The 21,428-nt window shown below is 39.9% G+C and overlaps 1 protein-coding gene across 15 annotated transcripts in view; it reads right to left on the bottom strand.

Moving 5' to 3' along the window:
* KALRN (kalirin RhoGEF kinase) overlaps positions 1-21,428 on the bottom strand; it is a 501,553-nt gene that overhangs the window by 158,354 nt on the left and 321,771 nt on the right. For all 15 annotated transcript variants that reach the window (XM_081188021.1, XM_081188031.1, XM_081188017.1 and 12 more), the window contains 5 exons: positions 20,660-20,851; positions 12,678-12,847; positions 7,901-8,075; positions 4,432-4,627; positions 2,465-2,631 (listed from right to left, as the gene is read on the bottom strand). In XM_081188021.1, coding sequence (XP_081044147.1) covers positions 2,465-2,631; positions 4,432-4,627; positions 7,901-8,075; positions 12,678-12,847; positions 20,660-20,851 — 900 coding nt within the window. The remainder of the gene's footprint in view (positions 1-2,464; positions 2,632-4,431; positions 4,628-7,900; positions 8,076-12,677; positions 12,848-20,659; positions 20,852-21,428) is intronic.

Here is a 21,428-nt window from a genome sequence, read left to right as displayed (position 1 = left end):
TAACAAAATGTTCTATTTCTGTGTATCAGAGAATGCTATGGGTTATTAACATTTGTCTGAATATTTGCAGTTTCACAGCAACTGTGTTCAGTACTTTACCTCGCTGAAAGTACTTTCTGAATACTTGTTCTACTAGGACAACCTTGCTCATAATAAGAAGAGTACGTATTCTACTGGGCAAAATAGAACAATGCATCTCAACCAAACTATGTGTATGCTTTAAAAACAATGAAATGGTTTCTCAGAAAAGTGCACTATAGAATCATAGAATTGGAAGGGACCCCAAGGGTCATCTAGTCCGACCCCCTGCAATGTAGGAATCTCAATTAAATCACACATGACAAATGGCCATCGTCAACCTCTGCTTAAAAACCTCCAAGGAAGGAAAGTCCACCTCTCGTGGGAGTCTGTTTCGCTGATGAACAGCACTTTACTTCAGAAAGTTATTCCTGAGGTTTAGTTGGAATCTCCTTTCTTGTAACTTGAATCCATTGGTTTGGTTCCTACCCTCCAGAGCAGTAGAAAACAAGCTTGCTCCATCTTGAAAGTGTCCATACTAACCATCCTCAAATATTTCTTTTTTATATAAATAATTTTTATTATTTTTTTATTAATAACAATCCAATGGAGGCCACATTAATACAACACCAAATCATAATACAATCAAAAGAGCCAATTAATCAGTTCTGAATTCAGCATTTTTGGATGACTTCCCATGTTCTGGCTATCAGGAGTTGATGTTATTCCTTGGTCCTGCGCCAATTCTCTTAATTAGTCCAAATACAACAATTCCGATCTTGATCCTTTATTTTAACAGCCACTGGTGTGATGATTTTCGTTCGTATTTAGCAAATCCATATCCATTAACTGGCAAAGGGAATTTATTTCTTGCAGTTTTCTGTGTGAAATATTTGTTTACATTCTTCTTTTCCTCCATGTTGTAATCAATCAATCCTCTTCAACATTGCCCCTCCCTTGAGAACTTAATTCTCATTACACCACAGCTTCCATTTTGCCTTTCTAAAACCAAAAGTATTCCAGAGTCCGGCCGTGACTCCTGGTTTACTTCCAGTTTTTATCTCCTTTAGTCCTTTCCAATCTACTAACAAGCTGGTGTCTCACCAAAACCGTAATAAATCAGAGTTAGAGCCCTCTTTAGTAGGCAATGTCACAAATCATCACAGTATTTCACAAAGTCTATTCTTTCCAGTACTCCGTAAAGAAAATTATAGTTCCTGTTGAATCCCTCTTGCATTCCATATATAGTTTTAATCCATTAGTAATTTTATTCCATTAGCAATTAATTAATTCTTCTTCAGTGAAGGCTTGCTGAATCATAGCAAAGCAAATATAATGTAAAAGAGAACAAAGGCTTCCCCTTCACTTCACATAGCAATCCAATTACAACGAGACTCCTCTCCAGATCAAAACATTGGCACTCAGTGGCTGATTCATTTAGCAGGTTATCTTTCTCCTTCATCCAGAGCACATCTGTTTCTTAAGTCCAAATTCAGATCCATCTTAAAAGAAACAGAAGTACCTCCGCTCATGGCGACCGCATTGGGGGGTTTCCAATACATGCAGTACTATGCAGTCCGTGTCCCTGCCCCGCCATCCATCAGAGCGAGAGGCAGTTATTGGATGATCCGTGAGTGAAAGCTCCACCCCCGACCCTGGGGTGGGGCTTGCAAGGATAATTGCTGCCAGCTTATCCTTAATTAACTACAACGCTGGTGTCTGCTATCGTGGGATCTGCAGTTCGCCATGACGGCAGCGCCAGAAGTCCATCCCGAATATTTCTTATCAGAATGACAATAAGGAAGAAAGTATGTAAAGCTGAAAGGGAAGGGCTCAAGTGCCATTGTCCACAGTGATAAATATAAGGTTGGTTTACAAAAGCAGTTAGATGGATTGAGGAGCTTTAGACTTAATTTCCCAAGCATGAAGGGCTTCAGTCAGGCCTGTTACCCATATCAAGCTGTTGAATGATGGAAAGCTGGACAGAAGAGAACCATGAGCAACACAAAATACCAATGCCCTGATCCAATTCAAGATTCCTTTGGGTACTTGAGCTGTTACCCGTGGTACTGTCTACTGCACAATTTAATATGTCCTACACAAAAAGAGGTCTAGAAACCTGCTTTTGAAAACTAAACTTTCTCATGATCTCAGCCTCTGTATTAGATATCAAAGTCCAAGCTTACATCAGAAACATAACTATGCATGCAACATCAGCAGATCAAGATATTACTTTCTAGTGGAGATCCTATAGAATGAGCAACAAAAGTTTTTTCAAATAAAATATATCTGGAAGCTGCCAATTCATGTTGTTTTTGAGAAAAAAACTAAGCTAAATACCACCCAGGGAGTTTAACACTTTCAATATGTCGCAGCTCAGCATGTGTTCCAGAAACATTTAAGCCAACACAAAAACAGACTAATGACAATGGTGAAAAGCTCTGACCTGCTTGACCTCTGCCTGCAAGTGTCGGAGCTGAAGGCACTGCTCCAGCCGCTTGTGCGTCTGATCAGCATTGAGCTCCAGCTCATGTTGCTTCTCATGAAGAAATTCCAGCAGTTCTTGCACTTGTGTTGCTAGATCAATGTCTTTTTCACAGATCAATTCAATGCCTGTAATGAAAAACAATTCCTCAGATGGAACAGTGGACCTGCTCCTAACAAAAGGAAAAAGGTGGCAGCCTGGAAAAGTGCTGTGACTTGTAACAACCCCCTGAACTTTTCTGTTGGTAATTTATTGTAGATAAACCCATTCACATTTACAGATGCCTTGTGAAGCACCAAGAAATCAGTTTGCTAGTTGCTCAAATCTAACGTATCTGCAGCTGGTGTCTGTATAGGAAATGTGTTGTGTAGCTACCAAAATGTTATTCTTCCAGCTGCAGCTTCTCTTCCCCATGGCCGTCTGAAGCAACAGTTTTGCAGTGAGTAATCGCTCTCAGCCTTTCAGGGATGCAATGTTTAACTAAAGAATACTGATTACTTTTTAAAATTAAGGTGAAGAAAAAACTCTTTCTGTCTCTTGTACACCACTGATTTTATGAGAAAGAGAGAGGACAGACTTACTGAAATTCACAGTAAATATCCTTTTGATTTTGGCACATTATAAGAGAAGATTATACTTCTCTTTCACACCACATAGCAGAAAAGGAAGAGACAGAGCCAAAGGAAAATAAACCTTTTTTATGTTCTGAACTCAGGCTCGTGGGTTCAATGTGATCATTTATGTGTTGCTTTGTTCAATGCTGAGGACAAGAGTCTTGGTTTGCAGTCAAGAGGAGGTACACTCTGCCCACCACATGCTCCCAAAAGTTTTCTTAGGATCCAAACTCCAAGTAAAGGACCATAAAGAAGCATAGTATATAGAAAGGTTCTGCATTCAAACCCAGTTAAAATTTCCCTGTGATTTAGGAAAATAAATCCACCCAGCAAAAACATTAATGAATCACTATTTTACCTAAGACAATACATTCAAAGCAACAGAAAAAGTAGTTCTGTTAATACCAGCATTTTAAGAAATCCCAGTTTTGTCATTGTATATGTGGCTTAAAACTGTTTGACATGTGGCAAGACAGAAAGGCCAAATCATTCATCACAGGGGAGCCAGCTGCCCTTTGATATCCTAGGCCCTTTACTGATTGCCACTGATGAGTTATCACAATCAGAAATACACCAGCCGTGTGTGTGATTGAAAATTGTGAATGCAGCCAGATCAAAGACATGTAGCGAAGTCAAGCATACTAAATGCAGGAAAAGTCCTGAGGACACAACACCATATGCAGGCTAATTATAACAAATGTGTGCTGTATCTGGCATTTAAAAAGAACCTTCCTCCCAAAGGGGAGGATAGATTACCATGCCCTGAATGTGAAGTTCAAGAGCCATTCTATCTTATTTAGTAATGAAGGTGTTATTTTGTTTGGGCCCAGATTTTCTAGTGATTTTCACTTCCATCCAGTTTTCAATACCGCAGGTTTACAAGACCACATCTCCCAAGATGGCTATGTTTCATATTGCCTCTGCTAGCACTTTAAGCAGCTGGAGAAGTTGTAAGTGAAAAAAGATCCCCTAGATAGGCAGGAACATTCCCTTACCTCCATTGTGTAACTAACTGGGCTGTTAGTTAGTTTAGAGTTAACTAACTGGGCTGAAGTATAAACTGCATAAGCTCTCTGTATTACTCCTAAGCACAAATCCCATGGAAACAGGGCAGGTATGGAACAGCAGAAACATCTTTCTGATTTGAACTTTACCTAGCTTCAGTGTTCGTGTGTACTCCGATAGTGCTAGGCTTCACTTAATTTCTCTTGGTTGTTTTATTTCCTCGAGAATAGCTCTTGTAGATGTGAAAGCATGCTAACATGAGCCTTAAGGGAGAAAACTGGAAAGTAAAAATAAATATATGTCACTTGCCTGAAGCTTGGACTTCCATGATGTACTGGTGCAAATCTTGCCCTTGCTGGATGACCTCAAAGGTCATGTTGTTCATAGCCAGCTTCCGCTCTGTGTGTCTCTGCAGGCGCTGCTCTGCCAGGGTCAGGTCCTCAGTATTGAAATCATTCATTTGCCTTAGCAAGTCCTCATTCCAGGCATCTAACTCAGCTGTTACCTTCAAAGTAAAAACAAGCAATACAGAATAAGCATTATAAGCCATCAAAAACATGGTTACTGAGAAAAATAATCTAAAACTGCTTTGTTCTTTTCTGTAATTACAGTCTATATTTCACAGCCCAGCAGATTTAACTGGTTATTATACAAGATACAATGGTGTTTGGAAGCAAGACATGTTTTCAGAAGTGCATAAAATAAAGATATATAATGTTTATGATATTGCATAAAGCAAAATGATGTAATGTTTATTATATCAGAATCTTAGAGGTAAGATCACCTTGGACTGGAAGTTGTGGGTAATTGAAGAAATTGCCCAAATTGGGTATTTTCAAACATCTCAAAATCAGTACAATTTAGCTGCCTATGAGAAAAAATTATTATTATTATTATTATTATTATTATTATTATTATTATTATTATTATACCACCCTATACCTGAAGGTCTCAGAGCCATTCACAGAAAAGATAAATGGATCTTCCTTAGGATAATTATATTTTGCGAGAAGCTTACCTTCATGTAAGTGGACATAGGGGATTGCAGCCTAATTATATTATCCAAGGTTTCAATGGAATGATAATTATTCTGTGTGTGTGTGCGTATGTATGTATGTATATATATAATAGGGTTGTAGATTTTAGCTGCTTTATAATTTTATTATGTGCACTGCTTAGAGAGCTCGTTAATTAAGTGGTTTATAAATATTTCTAAAGTAATAAATGGGGCTGATGAAGTGGAGACACTACAGCAGGGGTAGCCAGTATTGTATTCTCCCCAACTGTTGTTGGACTCTACCTACCATCATCCCTGACCTGATCATTAGCCATACTGGCTGGGGCTGATGGGAGTTGGAGTCCAGCAAAATCTAGAGGGCACCATGTTGGCTAACCCTGGCCTATTCTTGTTTTATGAATTCATTGGTTCTCGCCATGTGGATAGTAGTATCTGATTGGTGAGCACTGGTGGAGTTTCTAGGGTTATTGTACACAGTTGCTTGGAGTAAAAGGGAAGGGTAAGTTGGGGAAGCGATGACGAACGGAGCAAGCAACAACAATCTACAGCAACAACAAATTCACTCCTCTAACCATGTATTGTAGCCAAGGTTTGTTATTGGCTGTTGTTTGTGGTTAGTAGGGAAAGAGCTTCAGCATGAGTCCAGGTACAGACAACACACTAAGGACATAGCTCAGCCCATGACATGAGTCCTACAGATGTGTCATGGTGGTCTGATCCTGAGGAAGAATGGGAGAAGCTCAGAGAGCTGGACAACCCTGAGGAAAGTATTAGTGAGAAGGAGGACTCCAAGGAGTGTCAGAATCCAGAAGCAGCTGGTAATGTGGAGGATGGAGAGTAAGATCCAGGGGAGAGTCCTGGCAGATTAGCAGAGAAGTGTTTTGCTCCAGAGCCACTGGGCACCCCATGTCAGATCCCTTCTGTTGTGGCACCTCCTCCTATGAGTGATGAGGTTCCTTCAGAGGAGGAGGCTACTGAGGGTAAATCAGATGCTGAGTGCCAGCATAAACAGAACTTGCAAGCTGAATCCACCTGGAGGAGTGCCTCTTTGTTTCTCCAGCCTCAAGACCCTGCTGTTTGTTGCACTTAGTGCTGTGCCCACCCATCCTTCAAAAGAAAAATGCAGGGGGCATGCTGCTTGTTGGAGCTAATCCTCTTGCACATCTACTGCACCATGGAACACTGCCTTGCTTATGTACTCCTCTGATTTAAGCATTAAAGTCTTTGGAAGAAAGTGACCTGGGAGTTCAAGTTCTTCATCTGGTAGTGAGGGCCATGACAGTGAAATGCAATAGTAAAAAAAAAAAAGCCTAGGGAACAACAAAGCAGCTGCAAACTCTCCAGGAGCCCACACATTCTTTCTGTCCCAGTAAGCTGTAGTTCGACTTGCCGTGTCATGTGAGCATTGACAATTTACAGTTCTTGGAAATCCAAGTCAGAATAACAGTAGACAGCAAATGCGTGAGTGCTGCTTTCAATCAGCATCACTAAACCTGGGGCAGAAATTCATAGAGATGGGATTTCAGAAGGCTGCTTTTACAGATCTTCTATCCCCAACTGTTTGTTTCTGTTCTTTTTTAAAATGTATTTTATGTTCTCATTTTTATATTGTATTTTTATGTTGTGAACTGCCCTGTGATGTTTGGATGGAGGGTTGTGGTATGCAAATTTAATAAATAAAAAATAGTAATAATGGAGAAACGGCTTGAGTTGCAGGAAAAAGAATTCAGGCTCTCACAGGAGGCGTGTTACTGACAGTACCGTTGCCATAAAAGCCTTCCTTTTCTTCCTTCCTTTTTTAAATGTCTCTCCTGACACAGACAAGACAGAGTACACACATGCATCCTGATTGAGTACCGTACAGCCAGCATGAAACATAGCACCCTTGTGCCCACTCAAATTCTGTTCCTATTGAAATCAAATCATTCTTTAATGGCAATGATAAATATATATATATATATATATTTCAAAAACTTCCTTAAATGCTTCACAGTTCAAATGCTGGGTTAAATTAATTGTATGAAGAACAGCTGCTCTTAAGATTCATGCTGAGATTCATGAGGAGTATTTCCGTAGCAGGGAAGTGAATAGAGTAGTCTTGCTCCCACAGGGTCCTGATTCCATGGGGCTTATTTCAGTAATTTCAAGGATAAACATTTTCAGAATAATAATAATAATAATAATAAATTCTTTTCCTGCACATGTTATTCTTCCCTGCCAATAATATTTGTTAATACTGTATAGTCCTATCACCTGAACATACAAATTCCCTCTTAAAGTGCAAACTGCCAAAACTAGGCCCATTATGTATATATTCGGTTTGGGTTCTTTCCTTTATTTCTGATGTTATTTCCCCTACTTGAGGTCTAGTAATTTTCAGTATTACTCTGAAGGTCAACTTTCTGTTTTGATTTGTATCCACAGCTGTCCCCATCAATGCTGAGGTCAGTATTGGAGGGCCTGCTCTGTGCCCTTTCACCATGAGACAGATAACAGGTGGGCACAAGGTATGTTTCTTCTGTGGCACCAAGGTTAGGTAATGCCCTCCTGAAAGAGCATCCACCTTCGCTCACCTCCTTGAGCTGTCTATGCTAAACTACAGAGTATACATTCTGGTCACATTGAATAAATGCATATAAGGCTAGGAATTGACTTTCAAACATTATCATAAAACAAACAAAAAAATTAATTGTCCACCTCTTCCCACCCCAATTTTCCTCAAAGGCTCTTCCCTTTCAGAGTATTCAGTGCAACCCTTACCTCAATGGTGTACTGTTCAAAAATTCGGAGCTGAAGGAAAATGTCTAGCTTAATCTTTCTCTCATGAAAGAGCTCTTCCATCTGTACTTGGGCTTCATCAAGCTGCTGGAGGACAGATTCAATGTGGCTGATGGAACTATTGTGTGGCGTTTTATTATTAGAGACTGCTGAATCCCTGTGGTAAAGTCAAAGACGAATGGTTAAAAATGCAGTGTTGAAAAAGGTAATAAGAAAGAATATTAAACATTCTCAGCTCTAAAAATAGCTGGAAAAGGTTGGAGGAAGTTTTATCCAGGATTCACCTCGTTCAGTTGCTGAATGGCTGCATTACAGAATGCCTGCATTACACAGTGAATTGTATGCATCCTTTCATATCTGGTGACATTATGACCTCTGGGCACCAACAAGGAGTTGGAGAGAAAGGAGAAGGGAGTGAATGGTGCATAAAGTTTCTTGAAGACTCTGACTAGTAATCGTCCTTGATTTTATTTCAAGTGAGCCCAATTCTCCCACCAATACTGCTTCTTCTAGCATGCTGTGCACAACACTATTTGCTGAATTCATTCAAGTATCTGCCTATTTTTAGATTGCATCAGAATAAACTGTATATTAATATGCAGGAACTTGATATTTCTCATTATTTCCTACTTTTTAAAAAACCCTGAAACTTTATCATGTGGTCACAACAGGGAGCTCAAAACAACAACAAAACCTGAATAATTTCAATATATATCTCAAAGTAGAGTGAATTAAATTATTACTTTAACAAACATTGCCATTTTTAATACTATGATAAACAAAACTTTAAAAAAATCACCACCAGAATAAGAAGATATGCACTTATCCTATGGTATCAGGTTTCATTATGAACTCAACACACACACACCCCCCCAAAAAAAAAAATTATTGGCAGCTGTATGTATGTGTGTGTGTATATATATATATGTGCAAAGAGATGTGTGAGAGAGATATTACTTTCCACCAATAAATTTGTATTCATCTGAGGGGAGGGGAGAAGCATAGAACCATCTATTTTGTTACAATTGCTTGTAGGAGTACCACTAAGAAACACTAATGGAGTGTGTTGAGCAGGCCAAGTCTGCCCCTGCTGATGTTAATTTTGTATGGGGCAAAGTAGGTTGTTCTTCTTCCTGCAAAGTATTGCTAATTGCATCCCCCTCACTTTGCTCTATAGAATTTAATGGGACCCATGGACACTCAGAACTCTCATCTGCATGATATTGTCCTGGTGTTATATCCCCTGCCTCAGGATCCCCGTTTTCACCAAAGGAAGACTCTGATTTGAGGAGGATCCCTCTGCACTCAATTCTACACTTCCTTGGCCTGAGAACATGGCTCTTCCATTATCCTCAGAGTCTGAGGTTGATTCCCACACAGCATGCATGCAATTGTAGAACAGGCTGCAGGCCCATTAAATATTGCAAACAGCTCCCCTGGGAGAGTTGTGCCACTGGAATATTAAGTTCTGCCAGTCTTTTTAGGGTTTCAGGAAAATATCTGCTGAGACATCTTCCTAAACTCAGCACGGACCAGTGGGAGCTGCCCAAGGTCCTGATTTGCCTTGCTTTGTCTTGCTTTACCCTGGATTGCAAGAGGTTCTGGTATTTGTTACCACTTCCATTGTGGGCCTGTAGCCCCAGCAGAACAAGACACTTAGGACCAATAGAACCAATTTATACCTTAGTGATAGGAATGTGAGAGCAAATTTCAAGTAGTTTTTTTGGGTTTTTTAACCATGTCGAAATAATGCATGGATCAAGGGCGATGGCATGATTTCTGACCAGCTGATCAATGCTAAGGGCAAACAGTTGCCATACCACTGCTAATATTTTGTGTGGGTCCCAGTTACAAGCTGAAAAAGTGTATTTCAGCTATTTTTAGTGATAGGGTCACATGATTTGTGAAAAGATAGTTTATTTTCGCCCACCTTCATGCCCAGTTGCAAGGGAAATTTGGGGTGGTGCTGACAGTCACTAGTGTTCTCCTGTCCACTGACTGCAATATCAAAAGTGAGAAACTGGCCTCCCTTTCAATTTAATTCATTTATTAAATATTTACAGATTTCTGCAACCATTAAAAAAAGTTAAATAGAAGCGATATTAAAATAGAACAAAACAAGAAAAAAACTCAAGCATCTATACAGACATGTGAACTCTTATCATGCACACATGATGACATATATCTATCACATTGGGCACTTTTGCTGTGGACAATTACTCTCCATAGATGTTGTTGCAATGGACACAATTACTTTGCAAATACCAACGTTGTTTTGCTTATTTGGGGGAAATTGGCAAAACTAATTAAATACCAATCCAAATGGGGGGAAGTTTATTTGCACAAAATGGCAGGCAGAAAGTATAATGGCTTTGCGACATGGTCCACCAGTATTCAGCAATACAGAAGGATAAAGGTGATTGATTCAGCATGAGGCCACACAAACCCACACTGCCTGGACTATAAACTTAGCTGCTAGTAAAGAGATAGTGACAGAGAGTCTAAAAGGCAGAGAAATTCCTTATATGGAAATTTAGGATGGGTATTCAGAAATGCAGTGGGTTAGCCAAAAACACCAGGAAGGGGGAAAGTTCACATGCAAATAGCAACATTACAGATCTTGTGATAGCCTTTGCCAACCTGGTTCTGGGCTACAGCTTTCATCAGCCCCAGCCAGCACAGCTGTGCGGAGGGGAGCTGCAGTCCAAAACATCTGGAGGTCAGATGTTGGCGAAGGCTGATGTAGGTAAACAAGATCTGAGAAATATGAAAAGTTGGGGAGGAGCCAAGGAGGGTGGAAACACAGTAAATACCTGTCCCCAAAAGGATAGAACAGAAACAGCTCCCTGGATTTTCACTGTGACTTAACAGTACAGAGTCACAGTGAACATCTGGGATGCAATGGTATTTCAGGCAGTTAACCAGAGACAGATTAATCTGTCTCTGCTTACTGCTTGGATGGTCCAACTAACCTTCAGCTGAGGCTTATCCTGGCTGCATCGGATTCCACCCTGGATTCATAGAAACCTGTCCCAATAAAGTTTAAAAGTAGGAGGGGGGAGTTTCCTTTTGGGATGACACAGTTTTGTGCTTCCCACAAGGTCCTGACTACTCCAAAAGAGAAAAATAGCAAATATGGCTGAGAAGCAGTGAGATGGGGAAGGAGGCAAGGGTAGGTTTCATCTAAGGCTGAGGAAGTGCTCCTCCTGTAAGCATCCATGAGTTTGGAGCAGTCTTGGGAATCAGTGGCATGGAACTGAAGAAGAGCACTGAACAGCCTGAGAGATTGAGCAGGTCCCAGTTATATGAAAGAGAATGTCTGAAAGACATTGGCTCTGGCACAAAGTATGATTTAATTAAAGCCAGCTGGACATTATATGTTAATTAATTCAAGTACTCGGCCATTACAGACATGTTATAAATTTCCTGCCTTATAGAGGCAGGGATATAACAAGGAGTCTATGGCCAGTCAGAACTTGCAGTCAGATGACTACATACTCCTCATGATGAAAGGTGGATCCACTTCTCAGAAAGCAAAAAAGTAAATTGAATGGCAGGAGGGTGATTGCTGGAGACTGCTTCTGTTACTGCACTGTGTTAATTAAAATCGAATAAGAGTTGACTTACATTAACACATGGTAGAAGTTATGCTAAGTTTAATTCACAACAGTGGGCATGCTGTGATGCAAGAGTGGACACCATCAACCATACTGCCACCCTTTATGCACATGTGCACTTCTGTGCCCCCATGACCCAGCCATGAAAATGGTGAGAAAGCACTGTATGCTGGAATACCCAAATTTCATCACATGAATGGCAGTGGCACGATGTATGAAAACCACAGGAAAATTACAGTACAAATGCTCCTCTAATATTCCAGGTTAACAGGGTTGAAAACGGATTTTTTTCTGGAAGCAATTATGAAAATTAGCACTAAACTTCCACTAGATTCTGCTTGATTTCTAGGAGTGGCTTTTACATTGTATGAAAGATCACATGAAACACATAAATTATCAGGAAAGGAAATGTCATGAAAATGGAAACAAGTACTGTCTGAATACAGGCAGAGTCACACCATAATTTATTATTTATTTTATTATTTTCATTCATCCATCACCTCTTAGTGATGCTATAGCTGGGGTTCTCAGGGCAATGTACTACTTAAACAGACAAAAAGAAAGTAAAACATAAAATCAGACCAACCAGACAGATATAAACTAAAACATCAATCAAAACTAAAATTCAGAGAGTTAAAACACCTCATGGGGCAAAACACACAACCATGATGATAACAGCAGACACTCTGTTGCCAGTAGCAGGCACTATGTGATGATATGAATACTCCACATGCAAACACAAAACTCCTACAGGAAGTAAAATATTGCATTCAGTGTTATTTGAATCTACGCGTTTTCCTCAGTAGCTGCCAGACAATGCCTAGCAGGAGTAAGCAAATAAATCACCAGGTCTCACTTCATAACAGTTTAACAATATTCTGTAAATATCTACTTCAAAAATATTTATACAGTAACCATTTAATCATACTCGCTTTACCTTATCTACAGTTCTTCTCATCCATTACACACAGTGGCTCAAAGTGATTTAAGACTATTTTTACCAGTCTCTACAAATCATTCCTTGCAGTTTCAATAAAATAAAATATTCTGAATCGTAGCAGGGCAGTGATTAATTCTCACATTAAATTCTAAGTTATCCTGCCTCTGTTCATTGTGCCTCTGATGCAGTGTGATGAACTTACCTGAGCTGCTGGATTAGATCTTCACCTTCTTTGATTACATTGAGGGTTGCATCGAGGGTAGCTGTTTGCTGCTGCTGGAACTGCTTAATGAGTTCTTGAACAGCATCCACTGAGTCAGCACAAACATCTTCCAAGAGCTCCTTCTGCAGGTCTTCCATCCATGTCCACAGCTGTAAAGGAGGAAAGGAACACAAATGGAAGGACAAAAGGAACACAAATGGAGTGTGGGGGGGGGGGGAAGCGGGGGAAGAAAAAGGAAGAGATTGTTTTAACCCTTTAATCCTCTAAAGCCAGCTCAAAGAGTATTAATCAGAGTACTACAAAGCACACCATGTCAGATGCTAAAGGACACTGAAAATTACATGTATTGAACAACCAATATATTAGATGAAGTAATCTGAAATCTCATATTAAAATGAATGCACAGTATGAGCACATATGGAATGGGCTGTAATTTACTGTCTTTTTATCAAGAAGAGAATCAAAATGTTAAAATACTGGTAGGTATATAATACCCCACCCACCTGTATGAATACTAGATTCTAGTTCTCATATAGACTGTGAGCATATCATATTCTGAAATGTATGGAATATTAAGGTGTAATGAAGAAAAGCAGATTCCAAAATTTTTGTGGTTAACTTTCAGCTATTTTCTGTTTCCTTTGTGCAGAAGCTTAGCTTATGATCAATCTTCTAAATATTGACACCATAAAATAATAAATTCACTCCTCTGATTTCACGAGCAGAATATATGTCTCATTAACATATCTTACCTGAATGTGATACACATTACATGATCAACCTACGAAGGAGAATGTTACTCCTTCAGAGCTGGCTTGCCTATGCTTAGGGGGTGAAGCACCTGCTTCAGGCGGTGCTGTGCCCACCCCACCGCAGCAGAACTTAGAGGAGCGCCCAAGTTACTGCAGAGTTTGGCAAAAGCATTGGGATGCAATAGGCAGGGCCAACCTTTTCCCTCATTAAAGGTAAAGGGACCCCCTGACCATTAGGTCCAGTCGTGGCCGACTCTGGGGTTGCGGGGCTCATCTCGCTTTATTGGCTGAGGGAGCCGGCATACAGCTTCCGGTCATCCGGCCAGCATGACTAAGCAGCTTCTGGCGAACCAGAGCAGCGCACGGAAACACCGTTACCTTCCCACTGGAGCGGTACCTATTTATCTACTTGCTATCTGATGTGCTTTCGAACTGCTAGGTTGGCAGGAGCAGGGACTGAGCAATGGGAGCTCACCCCGTCGCGGGGATTCAAACCGCCGACCTTCTGATCAGCAAGTTCTAGGCTCTGTGGTTTAACCCACAGCACCACCCACGTCCCTCTCTGCTTTTAAAAAACAACCTTCAGGACTTCATGCCGCATATACATATGCATATAGCACCATTTGCCCCTTAGTCTTTTGTAATGCACTTCCCCAAAACCTACTGTGGCCAGTGTGGCAATCAAAAAACCATTTGGAAATTGCTGTCCTAAAGAGTCTGTAACATTCTTTGAGGCGATGTCAGCCACGCTTTTGCCAAAGTCATTTTGAAACGTGCAGCATAAATCTGATGTGTGGAGATTCCCCCCCCCCCGCCAAACATAATAAATGTATTGATTACAATTCTACCCTACTATCCCATTGCCCTTGAAGAAATTAAATAATGAAGTTTATTTTTCTCTCCAACAGAGTCCAGATTGATTCAATAATTCACAGCTAACTAGTTATTTGTCCAAATTGTTTAGTATACAGAAAACTGTTCATCCTTATGATGAGGTATGTGAAAAATGATAGGCAGCCCTTAACTCCAACATCCTGCACAAAAGCTACCTAAAATATATGGGGCTGTTCTTTGAGGAAACAGTGCAAAAATTGTATCAAGAGAGACCTTATAAAGGTTCCCCTCAATATAAATAATTTCCACCACAAATCAGATTGGCTATTTATTCAGGAGCTTTATTTTCTCTCTATCTATCCATTCATTCATTCATTCATTCATTCATTCATTCTATTTTAGCCCTGCTTTTCAAGCAAGTATCACTTTCAGAATGGCTTGCCATAATTGAAAAGCATCATAAAGTTGCAAAATAAAATTTTAGTGATGCATCCCCCTTCTGTGGATGTACATACCTTCTGATTGTGGTTTCATATTTGCTGCTTTGATTATGTACTGTACTATTGGGTTTTAATATTTGTAATATTGTATTGATATAATATTATTATATTATATTTATTATATTTATTTGTACAGTGGTACCTCGAGTTACAGACGCTTCAGGTTACAGACTCCACTAACCCACAAATAACCTCGGGTTAAGAACTTTGCTTCAGGATGAGAACAGAAAGCATGCGGCTATGCAGCGGCAGCGGGAGGCCCCATTACCTAAAGTAGTACCACAGGTTCAGAACAGTTTCAGAACTAATTAAGTTCTTAACCCGAGGTACTACTGAACTGTAAACAAGTGATTTATTTTGTTTTTAAGTGAGGAGTGGTCTACACATGTAATAAAATAAATAAATGAAATATTCATGGTAAATGTAGGGGGAAATCCCACAGCTACTGATATTTCTTCCCACTGGTGTATGGGGTTGTACATATGGGATATTAACGTATAAACATGTGGTAAGAAACTTTGGAGATGTAGATTACACATCTGGCCATCATATAGTAGAATTAAGGACTCAATTTGTATACCACAGTGAAAAGCAGCAATGAAGTGATGGTGATACATTATAGAAGTCATGTTGGTCCTAGAATGGAGGAGGAGGAAAACAAGTTTGAGAAAATAAAATGATAAATTCAGTGCAAAGACTAAGATTTGCTCTCAGCTAGTTATTTTCATGTGATATACATCTAAAGTACTACTACTGATGATGCAACCTGAACTCTTACGCATTTGCAATATACTCAAACAAATCAGGTCAAGATAGCATCAGAATCTACATTAACAGTGTTTATTCCTGGTGCATGACCTTTTACAACAAGGATTTGCATATTTAAAAACTATTAAACTGTACATCTTTGTTGACTCAGAAGGTTTTAGTCCCCTGGTCTTCAGTTATGACTGCAAAATCCCATTACAAAGAATCTGTGCTGTTAATAAGATTTAAAATATTTCAGAAACAATTTCAATCAAAATGTGATTTTTGATCAATTCACAGGATTCCCATTCATGTCCCAAGCAAGCCACAAACAGTAGGCAAAAAACAAACCATGGTTACCACAAGCCAGGGTTTGGATATAATGACAAGCTAGATTCTAGTTCTAATCTTCTGACAGCACAGCAGCTGTAGGAACAGTGAGGGGAGTGAAGTTCAAGCTTTGCAGTGGTGTGTACCAGCTCAGTGTACAGCTACATTAAGCCATAGTTTATGTGTAATATGGGGACAAATGACAACTTTTAGTAGGTAAAAGACACCCCAAATTTGTAAGTAAACAATTCAACAGTGATGAGTTGATTGGAATTAATATGTCATGAATGGAACCTAGTGTTTCAAGTCTAAAAAGCATTGAATCAAAGTAGATTATGGCATTCAGTCTATGTATAAAAGGGGCAAGTAGAACAAGGCATCACAGCACCTACCTACTCAGTGGCTTTAAGTAAACTAAGGAGGCAGTAATAGTACTGCCTATTTAACACACAGGGGCCTGGTAGCATATGGCATGAGGCTTAGTGCAGTCTTCTGGGCCACTTTAGACTTTGTCTTATCTATTCTGAGGCTTCCAGTGCATTCCTCTCCAGCACAAAGCCCTCCAGAGAGCCAAGGGAAGTATTTCTGTCTGCTATGTGCACAGATTTGGGTTAGGTTCCAAAAGACTGAAGACAGAAGAAGGGAGGTCAAGTACAGGAATCTCCAAAGCAACTATTCTGCATGATAAGTTGCTCAGAAAGAGGAACCAAGCCTAAGACAACAATTACCGTATATAAGGCTAGCCAGGCCCTCGTTTGCTTTGGCAATAAATCTGCTTCTGCTAGGTGGATGAGCTACCATTATCTGGGTAGCACTAACAGAATAAAAGACCACACAAATATCTCCTTCACAGGCACCCTACTGGCAAAGAAAATAAGGAGCCTGAGTCCCGCTGTCAGATTCTCTGATTCAAGCTTTCCAACACCTTACAAGAGGATTCTGGACCTGCCCTGGAAACGGTTTCACTCTAGCCGACAGTTCTTGGGCAAAACAAGAATCCATCTCACAATGTAAGCTAAGACATTCTTGAAATAAACAGATATCAACTCAGAGCTATTCATCATTAAAGTAAGGCCTCTTTTGATGTTTCTGTACAAGAATGATGTCCTTGCATCATAGGGAAAAATTGTAGTGCTTATAATCTGATGTTTCAGATTTTTTCATGCGCCAAATTGATACAGCTAAATATAACCTCTACTCGAGGCAAATATGCTTAAGGCAGCTATGCTTGCATCAGTTAGCATGCCAAGGTCCCCAAAAATGTGTGTGATGGATTCAGAGTTCATCCATCCCATAATATTAAATTGTGCTACTGGGGAGTCAGATGCTCATGAATTGTAGCTTTAGAATGACTGACAAAATCATGCTCCTATCAAAATAATATTTTAATTTCTATGTCATTATTAATCTGGAGGTAATTAAGAACAGACACGGTCAAGGGCAAGCCAAATTCCATGCTTACTTTACAGAAGCAAACTGCATGAAAGCAATCAGCATTTATATAAGCCCTCTTCAGAAAATCGAATACTGTGTAGACACGGGGGGCAGGGCGCTGCTTCAGGGATGATCACCCTAGCTGCACCCCCTTACTGCCACTCCAGTTACCCTCTATGAGCTGAAGGGTGGGGGACTGCTGAAGTGAAGAGCATCCTGAACTCATTGAGACTTTCCATGCATTTTAGAACCCCCAAGTTCTAAAAGGTACAGAAGTTTGTCCTCTAACCCATGGAAGGCAATTGGCATGGAGACAGAGGGACAGAGCTAGTGCTCCTGTCCCCACAGCACACACACACCCCCCACATGCCAGTTTTAACACTGAATCAGTCTGCCCGAAGAGGGCAACAGTTACTGCTTATTTTTTAAGCCGTGGTAAGTTGACAACAGAATGTGTGCTTCTAAGAGTTCCAGCACCCTGCATTGAAAAGGAAGTGATTTATTAGACTGTCTGGAAGGAACCATGAAGTTCCCACTCTTTTTGCTGCTTTGAAACATTCCACAAATCCTTAGTCAAAGGATGTAATTTCTCCAGCATCTATGTATTTTCCTTCTGCTTTGTATTTTCATTAGCTAAACATGACACAGGACATAATCCTGATAGATCTCCAAGTGCTTTATGTGACTTCCTCACCACTGTCCTGGAATTTCAAAAGTAAATCATTTGTGACAATTCTAAACCATTCTGCAAAAACTTTTTAAAAGGTTAAACAAAACATCCTACCAAACCTCACTGAATCAAGCAGCTTTCCTTATTTTGTACAAGCTTAGAATTTCAACTTTGTACTTGATAAAATAACACTATCTTGATGCTTTTGATGAAATAACACTACTTCTATGGCATCATCTCTACACCAAAGGCCTAAAGACCAGCTGACATAAAGGAAAGTAGATGTAAAAAACTATACACATCAATAAGGGTAGGATAGCTTATGCATAGAACACTGCACTATCCTTTGGGATAGTTTCCAAATGTTATGCTCTAGAAAGGCTGAATTAAAATCATGAAACCTATGGGCAGTCCATATTAGTTGTACTCTTTTTGTGCAATTTTCTCCCTTAACATGCTCAGTGCATTAATCGTTCTGCCCGGACACTGAGGTCCAGCGCCGAGGGCCTTCTGGCAGTTCCCTCATTGCGAGAAGCGAAGCTACAGGGAACCAGGCAGAGGGCCTTTTCGGTGGTGGCGCCCGCCCTGTGGAATGCCCTCCCATCGGATGTCAAGGTGATGGACAACTACCTGACATTCAGAAAACATCTTAAGGCAGCCCTATTCAGGGAAGCTTTTAATGTATGATATTTTAGTGTTTTTTGGTTTCTGTGGAAGCCGCCCAGAGTGGCTGGGGAAACCCAGCCAGATGGGCGGGGTATAAATAATAAATTATTATTATTATTATTATTATAATCTAAAAGCCTAGTAGTCTCAGATCACAAGGGTATGTCTCCCACCCTTTCCTCCTGCCCTCAAACATTTGAAACTTCCAAATGATATAAATTATACTCTCACATTATTCTTAGTTTCCTGTGACTGAAAGCCAGCTCCACACTCCATTGAACAAGTTCCTTTTTCTGGACAACTTCCCCTACCCAAGAGAGATTAGAACCTAATAGGTAAACACTATCCCTACACTGCTCCAAGTGCTATTTTTTATTTTTATTTTACTCACAGGTATCAGGCTAAGCCATTACAGTACTGTCTTTTAATAATTTTCCTACTCCAGATGGTTAAGTTTTACCTACCCAGTATCTTCCTTATCTCTCTGATCTACAAAGTAAAATCACCAGACAGTAAGCAGCACACTTCAGGAGAGACAATACCCTGCCAGAGTAACAGTAAAGAAGAGCTGTACATTTCCAAATGGCAATTATGAGCCCACACATATTCCCCAACAAACTATTTAATATTAAGCAATTTACAACAGACAAATCTTAAGTTCTGGGGTGCCTAAGAACTGTGGTGTATGTGTGCATACACAACTGTTACTGCATCATGTGAATATGTGGGTAGACCCAACCAAACCAATAAAGAGATACTTGATTCATAAAAGGAATGCACATTGTCTTCCATGTCCCATCCATAGCTAAAAGTGCTGCATACCATTCAAGATGCTGAAGAGAAAGACCCATGCACTGCAGACCATTTCCTTTACACTAGCTTATCTGTGACCAAATACGTTTGTTTGCTCAGGCTCCCCTAACTCTGCAGCAGCTTATTACAAATTACTTGTTTGTAGTACATAATTCAGCTAATACTGGCAAAGCCTTCAGCTCCTGCGGGTGCCTTTATGGATCAAGAGTGCTGTGGCACACAGATGCTACAGTGCATGAAAAAACAATGATTCAGATTAATCCTTTCTCCTCACAGAATAAAACTTATCTTCCAAAGGCACACATTGCTGAATAGCCTTTGGTCGAAAGGGGAAAAATGTGAAGTATGCTTTAATTGCACCCTCAGGGGCCTCCAATTTCAACGCCCTGTCCTCTCTGTCTCCTGCTCGAGTGTCTTATCTTTGCACATTTTTCACTTGAACTAAAACAGCATTTAGTCTCGTTCTGAGCAAGCAACTGAAAAACACATGGGAACATGCATTTTGGACCCATTTTAAATAGTATGAAAGTATAACCATTTCTGATCATAATCTGAATTCTTAGTTAGAAAGTTACTAGAAATAGTAAAACAGATGCTTCATTTTAATGAAATTCCTCAAGAAACACTTCTACTCAGTTATGCCTGTGATTATAACTTATATTCTTTTAAAAAGAGCTCAGACCAAATGCAATTAGTATAAACTGTACATTATTACTATTTAATTATTATGAACTTGGTCACCTTGCTCTCCTCTCATGAGACTGCTGTAAATTTGCTTTAAAAACTTTTTATCACTTCTGTGTTTTTAATGTTGTACACTGCCCTGGGCTCTTTTGATAAAGGGTGTTATATAAACGGAATTAACAACAACAACAACACTTTTTCTTGGATTTACATTAAACAAATGAAAGGAGAGAAAATATGGAATTTTTGCAAGATATACAAGTTGTCAATGTTTTCTGAGTTTTCATGCTGTACATTTCACATTCAGTCTATTATGGCTTAAGCAACTTAAAACTTTCTTGAGTATTACAGGCTTTGCAACATCAGTCAAATATCAGCAGTCACTTGTGTGATGGCAAAATTCTGTGCTCCCCTGTCTCTTGCTTTCTGTTCTAAGTACTGGTTGCGGCGCCCCCTGCAGCACCCTCTTGGCTAGGGCAAACTAGTCGCACTCCCCTCAATGCAGCTCTGATCACACTGTAAGCATCTTACCTCTTTGGTATGAGTGTGGAAGGATACAGACATGTCCAAAAGAAGCTTCCTCTGCTCCACTCTTCTGACAAAGTCCTGAATCCGCACTTCCAGATGCCGTGCTGCCTTGTAGATCTCTTCAGGGTCACACTCTCCGGTTTGAGCCAACTGCTCTGCTGCTTCCAGTAGCTTGTCTGCATTAGTATAGGTATTCTACCAGGAAACAGAGCAAGAAACAAAGTGCAAGTCACACAAATGTGGCAACTGAAGCTCTAGCATGAGTATTTACACTTCCGAAACGCAGGAACAGAAACCAGCATCTTAAAATGACAGCAGTTATTCCAAGTGATGCTCTCAGCAAGAGGAGCTAGCAAAAACCCACACAGAGTAATCTCCAAATAGGCATGAAATAGTTTCTCATTTGAAACGCATAACCTCTCCAGAGCTAGCTTGTTTGACAGATTAAAAAGGCTCAGCATTCACTTATTTCCATGATCCCTGGAATCTTTCAAATATGACGTAGGGTAAGAAGCAATTCAGATGGTTAACTACTTCGGAAGCAGACATGGTCTCCCAGGAGATATTTCACAATGCATTTGTTTAAGTAGGAGCACTGATGGCTAGCATGTTGCAACATGTAAATGTAGTGAACTGGAAACATTACTTCTTTAAAAAATGTGTCTACTCCCTTATTTTTGTGTTTTGACAAAAGCAATCAATCTGTGAGATTCTGGCCTAATTTACAAACATATCTATTGGACTCATGAAAATCAACAGTATTTAACAACTC

The sequence above is a fragment of the Podarcis bocagei genome (assembly GCF_964188305.1).
Source record: "Podarcis bocagei genome assembly, chromosome: 1".
Classification (NCBI taxonomy): domain Eukaryota; kingdom Metazoa; phylum Chordata; class Lepidosauria; order Squamata; family Lacertidae; genus Podarcis; species Podarcis bocagei.
This window is presented reverse-complemented; position numbering and strand designations above follow the sequence as displayed.